Raw genomic sequence first — 10,259 nt, forward strand, 5'->3', positions numbered from 1 at the left:
CCCACTGCTCTGCTCCTTGGCTGCAGCTGTCTCTCCACTCCACCCTGAGAAGGCTCAGGCTGGGATCTGAGCTGAGGGCCATAGAACTGAGGAGCTTACAGTCACAACTCTCCCCCCAGCCTCATGCTGACCCCATGGCTTGAACGATGTTAAGAATCTGGCTGGGCAAATTATTCTAGGGAGCAGTTTCAGAAAAGCTGGTTTTGCTGGTTGGATAAAACCAAAGGCCGAGCAATTGGACTGTCCGCTGTGTAACAAGGGGCTGCAAGTGGTTGCAAGCGGTAGGATGACCCGGTTACATGGGTTTCAGATAGATCCCCTGGCTGCCATACAGAGGATGGATTGGAGGGGGACACTGGGGCCAGGAGCCTCAGAGGTAACCAGCCCGGGAAGGACCTGTGTGGGGAGGCCCAGGTTGAGGCTGTGAGGAGAGGAAGAGCCCCCCAAGGGCCTTCTCTTGGATTCTAGCTCCCCTCTATCACCTGTTCCCTGAGGGCCCTGGCCTCTGCCATTGCTCAAAGATCATCCAAACATTGTCTACTCCTGACAAACTAGGAGCCTGAGGAACAGGACATGGGACAAGCCAGTGACTGGCTAGCTTCCAGCTTGTCTACCTGGCTCCTGAGCCAGAACCAAGGCCTCTGGGACCCAGGTGGGCACGGTATTGGGAGACAGTTCCCAAGAGAGAGAGAAATGGAGGCAGCAGCAACTTTCCAAATACTGTTTACTTCACTAAAACCTGAAGCGAGGCAGGGAAAGGGTACATCAGTATCTGAGACACCAAGCCTAGGAGTGCACATTGACAACGGCGACGTACAGGGCCAAGGTGCTGAGGGCCAGCAGCCCCGTTACCACTGCTCGGGCCAGTAGGGCTGTCCAGCTGCCCAGTGAGCAGAGGTGGACGAAGGTCCTGCAGGAAAATGTCACCATGAGGGAGGGAGACTAGATAACCCACCCCACTTTGGACCCAGCCCTAAACCCCACCCAGCTCACTCCATCACGAAGGCCTTGTAGACACTGAGGAACATCAGTAGGAGGACAGCCGGCCGGAAGGTGTGGTACAGATCATAGCGTGTTATCATCCAGACCTGAGCAGATGCGACGATGTAATGGACCTGGAGGGAGGCGGAAAGTCGGGGCCAGGCCTCGATAGGAGTATGGCCGCCAGCAGAAATGTGTGTGTGGGAGAGCAGGACTGCCTACCAGACTGATGTTGGAGTCTATGCTCATCTGGATGTACTTCCAGTCAAACTCAATGCCCCGGGCTCCGACCCATAGGGGAATGCAGCTGAGGAAGGCAAAGGATGGGATTCTCCAGTACCCAGACACCTTCAGTACCAGGCTGTGAGCCCCTGCCCTCCAGCACCCCCGTGGAACCCAGGTGTCCCTTCTCAGGTGTCTGGGTTCCAGGCTGCTGCACGCACCGGGACATAATAAGCTCGGCGGTGGCCCAGCCCAGGGCAGCAACCATGATCTTGTACTCCCCCTTGCCGGCATTCCGGGACATGACAAGGTTTAGACCTATCAGGTCTGCCACATCCACGCTGGCCTTCATGAACTCCTGCGGGTCAGGTTGAGGCTTAAGTAAGCACAGGGGACAGGGAGCCCCGCTCCTGCATGCCCTGCCCTTCCCTGGCCCCTCTCACCCCAATGAAGTCATAGATGCCGCCTTCCCAGGTGGGAAAGAAAGTGGCCAAGAACAGCATCTGAGAAGAGAAAGCAGAAAGAGGTCACTTCAAGGTGAGGGGATCAAGATAAACCACGTGGGATTTGTGGGAAGTTCGTGGGTATGAGGAGGGCAGGACAGGTTCTGGGGACCCATCTGGAAGAGGAACCACCAGATGGTGGCAAGATTACAGGAATAGGGGAGATAGAGGATAGGTCCCTGGATCCCCGAGGGGGCTGGAAGTTGGAGTTCTGGGTGATCATAGGGCATCTGAGTCAGGTTTGAAGGTGCTGCTCCTTGGGCAGTGTTAACATCATGTAGGGAATCAGTGATCACTCTTAATCGCACCAAAAAAAAAACACCTCTTAGCCAACCACACTACTGACGTTTTCTCAGTTTTACTAAGTGCGACGCAAAAGTTGCTTTTAGGCCTCTTCTCAGGTCGTGCCCTCTTTAAAGTCTATCCTTTCTAGGTATCCTGACGCCTCCCTACGCTGAGTCCCGAGGGCGGTCCCACCGTGGCGGGGGATACGCAACGGGGGCGGGTCCCTGGGTCTGCAGAGCCTGGGGGCCAGAACACGTGGAGTCCGGCGGCCCTTACCTTGCAGAGTTGGACAAAGAGGTAGGTGACTCCAGCCTGGACACATTTCCAGAAGGCGTTGTACTCGGACCTGGAGAAGCGGGAGGTGAGGCTCGGCCCGGGCCCCGCGCCCTCTCCGCCCCGCGCCCTTCCCGCACTCACAGGCCGCTGCACTTGTAGGTGATGAAGTAGGGGAAGTAGGCGAGAGCGAAGCAGTTCCCGAAGTGAAACAGGGTCATGACGCCGGCCGCCCGGTCCCGCCCGCGCGGGGATCGCGAGGCGGCGTCTCCGGCAGCGGGTCTCCGGCTCCGCCCGTACTTTCGCCACGGCCAGGGCCTGGCGCCCACCTGACTGGCGGGGGCCCGCGCGCGACCTTCTGGGATCGGTAGTCTCGGCGCGGGGCGTCGCGCCCAGTGACGTCAGTGCGCTCGTGGCCGGGCCCGGTTGCCAGCGCTCCCGGCCCAGCGCTGTGGGAAGTGACTTCCGGCCATGCGGGGCCTCTCCCGCTGCCATCGCTGTCCCTGTCTCCCGAAGTGGAACCCGGCTTGACGTCAAGCGCGACCCCTCGCCCGTGGGCGCAGGCGATCGAGTAAGGGTGGGGCGGGCCTCAAACCCGGATCAGAACTCGCCGTGACCGGCGCAGAAATACGGGACGCAGCTGTGAGCACTGTTTTTTATTTCACCATGGACCCAGCGGCGTGGGGCGTCCGCCCCGGGTGCCCTTCCACCCCCGGGCAGCCAGATGCAGGAACGGGAGGCACATCTACCGGCCCTGGCCCCTGGGAAGGAAAGAAGGGACCTTTCCGTTTCACTTGTCTCGGCTGAACATGTAGCGGAGGAGGTCGACCACCCGGTGACTGTAGCCATATTCGTTGTCGTACCTGTGGAGGAGGGATTGGCAGGCTCAAGGGGGTTCCTTCCGACCACCCCTTAGTTCCCCTGCAAGTCTCCAGCTCCTTTCCCCTTACCATGAAATGAGCTTCACGAAATTGTCATTGAGCGCAATGCCGGCCTTAGCATCGAAGATGGACGAGTGGCTGTCACCGACGAAGTCCGTAGAGACGACCTGGGCGTCAGAATTTCAAAGATAAGTGTGTCCGGCAGAGCAAGGACCTCCAGGAGCTGACAGTGCTCTTAGCTCTATCGCCCATCCATGCATTCATCTATTTTTGATGTAGCCCTACTGTGTTCAGTCTCTGGGGACAGGGACCAAGGCACTCTACTGGGGTCTGACAAAGGGCACAGGTCACAAACACCCTCATGCTGTACCAGTACATCCCTTTCCTAGGAATAATGCAAGCATTTGAAATGGGCCAGTATGGAGGGCCTCTCTGAGGGGTGGCCATGAGCCTGGGTCTAGATGACTAGGAAGATCTCACTGGCTCTGGCCCTCAACACAGTGTCTGAGGTGGAAGGAGCTGCAGGAACGGAGAACCTGAGGGTTTTAGCCCTAGTGTCAGGAAAGGCCACAGGAGTGTTTTCACTCCTGAAAACGGGTGATGCAGTGTGATTCCATTAAAACAAAAGATCCTGGCGACTGTGGGAAAGTGGACCTGCAGGAGTTAATGCAGGGAGACAGCACCAAGGTAGACGTACGGGGTCCACCATGACCTCCGCATCCACTCCTCACAGAGAAGGCACCTGGCCATGGCCTGGCCCTGAACAAGTATTGAAAAAAATGAGAACTGTTGTCTTTTGTTCACTAAGCATATATTGGTCACCTGCTGTCTGCCAGGTTGGAGCCAGAAAAGTGAAAACGCAGCCCCTAAATCCCTGTTTTCTTGGAATGCACACACCATTGGAGTCAACAGTGACTGACAAGAAATTTCAGGTGAGGAATAGGGCCACAAAAAGAACATCTTTTGAGGGGGTGCCTTACTGAAGAGGGAGGTTGAAGTAGAGACTTGGAGGAAGTAAGGACAGACTGTGTGGTCATCTGGGGGGGCAAGCATTCCAGACCAAAGGAACAGCAAGTGCAAAGGCCCTGAGGCAGGGAGATCTCCCTTCCCGCCCTGCAGTTTCTGTCTTGACACATTGAGAGCAGCTCCCTGGCAAGTGGAAATCATGTCCCTCCCCAGAGGGCTCCTCCCAGGGTCTCCTCTCCTCAGCCCCTACCTCATCCTCGGTGTAGGCAAGGATGCCAGCCATGGGCCCCTTGGCTGCTGCTTTTATAGCCTCCTTGATGGCTGAGTAGGGGGCAGGCTGGGCGAGACGGCAGGTCAGGTCCACAACAGACACATCCGGGGTTGGTACCCGGAATGCCATCCCTGTCAGCTTCCTGGAGAATCCCCCATGAAGAACAGGAGTCAGAACTTAGGGACGTTGCCCTCCAATCCCCCTTGCCCTGTGGCCGGGCCAGGCTCCTGCTTTCCCCTTAAGGACTGAGGGCCAGTCCAGTCCTCCCGGGGTATGCCCCCACCCTGGTTGCAGCTTCTTGTCCTCATACCCTTTGAGCTCTGGGATGACTTTGGTCACGGCTTTCGCAGCCCCAGTGGAGGCTGGGATGATGTTCTGGTGGGCACCCCGCCCATCTCTCCAGGCCTTCTTTGATGGCCCATCCACTGTCTTCTGGGTGGCCGTGTAGGAATGGACTGTGGTCTTGGGGAAGAGAAGGACCAAGATGAGGCCTTCATGGTCCTAAGCTCCCATGCCTCTTTTTTTCCAGGACTAGGGTAGTGGCCTAGGTGTGGAGGCTGGTGGGGCCACCACCACAGACCACAGGAGGGGACGTGTGCAGGCCAGGGTCCAGCCTTGACTGAGGGTTGTACAGTGTTTTAAAAGGCTTCCGCACTGGTGGGCCTCTCCTCCCGAAACCAATCTCTCCCTCTTAACTCCATATAGTAAGCAAGGCCTGGGAAGAAAAGGTTGGGGTTTCCCTGCCATCCTGCCCCAGCCCCTCATCCTCAACTCACCATCAACCCTTCCACGATCCCAAATCGCTCGTGGATGACCTTGGCAAGGGGGGCCAAGCAGTTGGTGGTGCAGGACGCGTTGCTGCAACAGCCAAGGTGTGCACAGGCACTGTGAGGTGAGTTGCAGAGCCACCCCTCCACCCTTACCCCTCTTGGGGTATGCACGCAGACTTGGTTTTGTGAAACGTCAGGATGAGGGTGAGAGGGATCTGTGCAGACGCCGTCAGACTGAAGGAGGCACCGAGATGCAGCTGGGGAGGCTCCCCAAGCTTGTCCTCCAGAAGTCATGCGTGTTTAGCAGATAGTTTAGGGAAGGAGAAGTAGAAGCCGAGTGACCAGGAATCCAGTGGAGCTGAGAGTGGGGAGGACGAGTCTACCCTCCCTTCCACGCATTGCAGGATGTCGCTGCCCCCCTTACCTCACAATGTTCATGGAGCCAGGGTTATAGTTGTTTTCATTCACACCCATGACGAACGTTGGTGCGTCCGGCGAGGGCGCGGAGATGACCACACGTTGAGCACCTGCTGAGATGTGGTTCTGGGGAGGAAGCGCAGGTGTCAGGTGCTTCTGGTGCCATCATCCCCCCAGCTGGCCCTGGACACCTCTCCCCGGCTTACCGAAGCTGCCTCTATGGAGAGGTACACGCCTGTGGACTCCACCACGTAGGGGCTCCCGACATCCCTCCAGGGGATCTGTTTGGGCTCCTTGCTGTGGGGTAGTGGCAGGGCTGAGTCAGTCTCCCCTGCTTGAGCCCCACCTTCATAGTCCACGGCCTTCACCATTTGAAAGGTTGAGCAGATGCCGGCCACCTGCAACTACCTGCGTCCCCCACCGACATACCTACTTGCTCCAGATGAGCTCCACCCCGCTGGCCTGGCTTTTCACCACTGCCCCACTTCGGACCAGCTTCCCTTTGTTGATTGCACCACCTCTGCTATGCCTGGGTACAGGCAGTGACCTCCCCAACTCAGCCCTCAACCTCCTCAGAGGCGCCAACCCTGACTGCTGTCAGCCAGCTCAGACCCTTTCTCCGTATGCTGCCCGGGATGTGGACTCTGTGACTGTGAGGCCTGCCCGGCTGCTTTCTGGTCCCCAACCCCAACAACCTCGCCACGAACCCTCCTAGATCCTCAGTTCCTGCAATAGGAAGCTGGCTGCCAAGGGCCAGGAGAGTCCCTGAAAACAGACACTGCATTAAAGAAAAAGCTCCTGGAGGACGCCTGAAGCCTGAGGCAGCCTTGGGGCAGCAGTGGCTCATGGTTTACATTAGAAAGGTAAGTAGGGGGAGGTTTCTAGTTTCCTGTTTTATAAATTTACGTTTTTACTTGGTATTTTGACAAACGTTCGTATTTGAAACACATTAAACATCTAGTATTGCCGTTACCTACTTGGCTTTAGCAAACAAGCATTAAGTGAATAAACTGTATTCCACTTTCTTCCTTCCCAGGTTTATCGCGAGTAACCGAGTGTTTTCCTTCTGTGATTCTCGGTCATGTCGGTCTGTTTCTTTTGCCCTTGAGCCTGCTTCCCTCAATGGGGGGTTCAATCAATGTTTGTGGGGTTTGTTTGTTTGTTTTGAGACAGGGTCTTCTTCTATCGCCCAGGCTGAAGTGCAGTGGTGGAATCAGAGCTCACTGCTGCCTTGATCTTCCTGGTTCAAGCCATCCTCCTGCCTTGGCCTCCCGAGCAGCTTGGGACTACAGGTGCACACCACCATGCCCAGCTAAATTTTAATTTTTTTTTGTAGAGATGGGCTCTCACTTTTGTTTCCCAGGGTGCTTTAGAACCCCTGGGCTCAAGTGATCCTTGGCCTCCCACAGTGCTGGGATTACAAGTGTAAGCCACCGTGCCTGGCCTCATGGGTTTTCTTTATTTGTTTGTTTTGTTTTGTTTCGTTTTGTTTTTGAGACAGAGTCTCACTCTGTCACCCAGGCTGGAGTGCAGTGGCACGATCTTGGCTCACTACAACCTCCACCTTCCAGGTTCAAGCAATTCTCCTGCCTCCGCCTCCTGAGTAGCTGGGGTTACAGGCACCCGCCACCACACCTGGCTAGTTTTTTGTTGTTTTTTGTATTTTTAATGGTCACGGGTTTTGCTGTGTTTGCCAGGCTGGTCTCAAACTCCTGACCTGAAGTGATCCGCCCACCTCAGCCTCCCAAAATGCTGGGATGACAGGCATGAGCCGCTGCACCTGGCCTCATGTTTTTTTTTTTTTAAGTCAGCCATTTTATACATGTTTACTGAACACCTGTCCTGTGCCCATATTCTAAGTGCCTTACCTGTATTAAACTCACGTAACCTTCACAACCCAATGAGGAAGTGCTACCACTGTCGTTTTTTGCATTTTTTTACCGCTGTCGGGGCGGAGGGGAGGGGAGTGAGAGGGAGAGCCTGCTGGAGTGCAGGTGGCTGGCCCCAGCTCGGGTCTGCACTCCTGTTTCCACTGCCTGAATGAACGGATGAATCGGCCGCCACGCAAGGCCCCAGGCAAGGCCATAGTACATGGTTATCCTCTTCCTGTCTCCTGCTCTGTCAGTCCGCTTTCCATCATCTGGCCCAACTAGCTCTTCTCAGCTACCCCCCTTTCCGGCCTTCCAAATTAGGGACACTTCCGATTCCTCTGCAGCAATTGCTGAGTTGGCCTGAGGCAAGGAATGTGCCCCAGAAGACCCCAGGCCCTCCCCAAGGCTGCCATGGGCCCCAGCCTCCTGCCCACCGGCTGTTTTGAGGATTCCATTTGTTTATTCAAAGGAAGTTCTTAATGTCTACCAGGTCCTGTACCTGCTAATGCCAGAGCAACTGTGGTGGCACCAGTTGACAGAGCCCTCCCTGCAAGGCCTTGTGGGAAGTGCCTGTTTAAGTGTCCACAAACACGTGTTCACTCCACTCGTGCTCCCAGCTACCGCTGTGGTGGGTTCCCCATCACATCGGGGAACTGAGGCTCAGGCGAGTTTGGTCCCTTGCCCAAGGTCACCCAGCCAGCTAGCGGCAGCGCAGGGCAGAGTGCAGGCACACAGCTTGGCTTGTGCAGCCCAACAGTGCAGGGGTGGAGAGGGGGTTGGAGGCGTGGGGAACCGCATTGCATTGCACGAGTGACCAGAGAAGGCAACACCCGGGTTGGGGCCATTGATGGAGGGGGCAGCTAGGTGGGGAAGGGGGATGACTCCAAGTGGCAGGAATGGTGGTGGCCACGTTGAAGTCTGCGTGATAACTATGGTGCTGGAGTTGTTTCTGCTGTCTTGATTTCAAACTTGGATTAAGCAGCTTTCTTCCGTTTTCACCGACTCTCCAGTCTCTGCCCCCCACCCGCAAACTTCCTGCACCCATCCCTGCTTCTTTATCACTCACCCTACCCCCAGTAACTACAAGGAGAAGGGCTGAGATTAGATCTGTGGGGAGGGGCGCTGGGGAGGCTGCAGACCCTGCCTGGGCCCGGACAGGGTTCACTAGTGTGCCTGTGTGTATGTGCATGTGTGTGTGCCTGTGGGTGTGTGTGTGTAAAAGCCCCAGGCAGCCACAGAGCCAGGTGTGGCTAATAGTTTACATTAGAAAGGTAAATGTCAGCCAAAAATAAAATTCTAAGCTCTCCCAACTAACTGAATGGAGCCCTTCTCTCGGCCCAGGGCATTCTAAAGTAAACCTGAAACACTGATTCAGGCCATGATGGGAATGGATGTTCGGATGTTCACACAAGCCTCATTATACCTTCCTCCCTTTGGATTTCAGGCACAGTTGACCAGCAGTGGTCAGTGGGAGCTGAATAGGTGTGGGGGTGAAGGCGAATCAAGAGTTGAGTTCTGGACATGTTGATATGCCCACGAGAAAACATACCAATGTGTGTTAAAGCAAAATGTGATGGCTCATGGCTGTAATCCGAGCACTCTGGGAGGCCAAGGTGGGAGGATTGCTTGGGGCCAGGAGTTTGAGACCAGCCTGGGCCAAATGGCAAGACCTCATCCTACAGAAAATTTGCCAGGTATGGTGGCTTGTGTCAGCTACTCGGGAGGCCGAGATGGGAGGATCACTTGAGCCCGGGAGGTCAAGGCTGCGGTGAGCTATGATTACACCACTGCATTCCATACTGGGCAAGAGAGTGATACCTCGTCCCTAAAAAAAATAAAAATAAAAAGCATTCTTGAGTACAGTGAGATATCTTTTTAGATTAGTGCTTCTTAACCATTTTAGGGGTGAAGGACCTATCTGAGACTCTCCTCTTCAAATTAGTACCTAGAGGCATGCACATGCAATTTTGGGGGCGGTTTCAGAACCCCATGTGAGAGGCTGGAATCCCATTTTAGCCACCTCCACATCCCCTGTCTCACTATGTCACAGCCGTGCATCAGACAGATGCTCCCCTTACCACTGGTAGACAGAGATCTCATGGTTGTCCACGACCAGCTGTCCGTTCCTGAATTCCACACTTCCCTTGTATCGGCCGTGGGTGGAGTCATACTTAAACATGTACACCTGTGGGCGATGGAACGGCTCCCAGTCTTGGGGTGGCAGGGTGAGGATCCCTAGAGAGTCCCCTCTTTGGTGAAGGCCTCACATTGCAGCTGAGAGCCTTCCATACGGCTTCCCTGAGCCCCCTTCCCACCCTAGTCCCACCCTGCTGCTCCTGCCCCCTGCCAGCTACTGACCATGTATTCCGGGTCAATGAATGGATCATTCACAGCCACCACCTTAACACCCTTCTCCATGCAGGCGCGCAGGACCAGGCGACCGATGCGTCCAAATCTGGCCGAGGACAGACAGAGGAAGGGATGGGAGAGAGGGGGTAATGGAGAGGAGGCTGGTCGGGAATCCTTAATCCAGGGGAAGAAGGCAACCACCTCTGTGCCTCTTGCTAAGATGACCTCACCAGCCCCTTCACTGCTTTTTCAGCTCCCTCTCCCAATCCGTTCCCTAACCCCTATTTTTTTTTTTTTTTTGAGACGGAGTTTAGCTCTTTTGCCCAGGCTGGAGTGCAGTGGTGCTATCTGGGCTTATTGCAACCTCTGCCTCCTGGGTTCAAGTGATTCTCCTACCTCAGCCTCCCAAATAGCTGGGACTACAGGCACATACCAGCACACCTGGCTAATTTATATATATATATATATAT

At 55.5% G+C, this 10,259-nt stretch overlaps 2 protein-coding genes and 1 long non-coding RNA gene across 4 annotated transcripts in view; 1 reads left to right on the top strand and 2 right to left on the bottom strand.

The window, feature by feature from the left end:
- Positions 1-707: 707 nt before the first annotated feature.
- Positions 708-2,622, bottom strand: TMEM147 (transmembrane protein 147). 2 transcript variants are annotated; one of them, XM_011982242.1, is made up of 7 exons: positions 2,409-2,622; positions 2,268-2,337; positions 1,647-1,706; positions 1,425-1,561; positions 1,204-1,288; positions 994-1,115; positions 708-910 (listed from the first exon to the last, which is right to left on the bottom strand). In XM_011982242.1, the coding sequence occupies exons 1-7, from the start codon at positions 2,483-2,485 to the stop codon at positions 787-789; spliced, it is 675 nt and encodes a 224-aa protein (XP_011837632.1). In that variant the 5' UTR covers positions 2,486-2,622; the 3' UTR covers positions 708-786. The 2 variants fall into 2 exon arrangements, with proteins under 2 accessions (XP_011837632.1, XP_011837633.1); XM_011982243.1 differs by lacking the exons at positions 1,204-1,288; positions 1,425-1,561 and having other exon boundaries at positions 2,409-2,619.
- LOC105541297 lies at positions 2,598-7,468 on the top strand. Its single transcript, XR_001006324.1, has 3 exons — positions 2,598-5,278; positions 6,113-6,432; positions 6,606-7,468. It is a non-coding gene; the product is annotated as an uncharacterized LOC105541297 (long non-coding RNA).
- Positions 2,908-10,259, bottom strand: part of GAPDHS (glyceraldehyde-3-phosphate dehydrogenase, spermatogenic) — a 15,716-nt gene continuing 8,364 nt past the window's right edge. Inside the window, exons 3-11 of the mRNA XM_011982241.1 lie at positions 9,799-9,895; positions 9,519-9,625; positions 5,776-5,866; positions 5,577-5,695; positions 5,159-5,240; positions 4,693-4,844; positions 4,362-4,524; positions 3,215-3,312; positions 2,908-3,127 (exon numbers count right to left, since the gene is read on the bottom strand). Coding sequence (XP_011837631.1) covers positions 3,055-3,127; positions 3,215-3,312; positions 4,362-4,524; positions 4,693-4,844; positions 5,159-5,240; positions 5,577-5,695; positions 5,776-5,866; positions 9,519-9,625; positions 9,799-9,895 — 982 coding nt within the window. The 3' untranslated portion in view covers positions 2,908-3,054. The remainder of the gene's footprint in view (positions 3,128-3,214; positions 3,313-4,361; positions 4,525-4,692; positions 4,845-5,158; positions 5,241-5,576; positions 5,696-5,775; positions 5,867-9,518; positions 9,626-9,798; positions 9,896-10,259) is intronic.

This window comes from Mandrillus leucophaeus, unplaced genomic scaffold (genome assembly GCF_000951045.1).
Source record: "Mandrillus leucophaeus isolate KB7577 unplaced genomic scaffold, Mleu.le_1.0 Scaffold238, whole genome shotgun sequence".
NCBI classification, from domain to species: Eukaryota; Metazoa; Chordata; class Mammalia; order Primates; family Cercopithecidae; genus Mandrillus; species Mandrillus leucophaeus.

Excerpts from the sequence above, each read along its gene's own strand:
- TMEM147 (XM_011982242.1), bottom strand. The coding sequence starts at position 2,485 with ATGACCCTGTTTCACTTCGGGAACTGCTTCGCTCTCGCCTACTTCCCC. Across the intron at positions 1,707-2,267 it reads TCTTTGTCCAACTCTGCAAG|ATGCTGTTCTTGGCCACTTT; the intron begins GTAAGGGCCGCC and ends TTCTCTTCTCAG. Across the intron at positions 1,116-1,203 it reads TAGACTCCAACATCAGTCTG|GTCCATTACATCGTCGCATC; the intron begins GTAGGCAGTCCT and ends GCCTCCCTCCAG.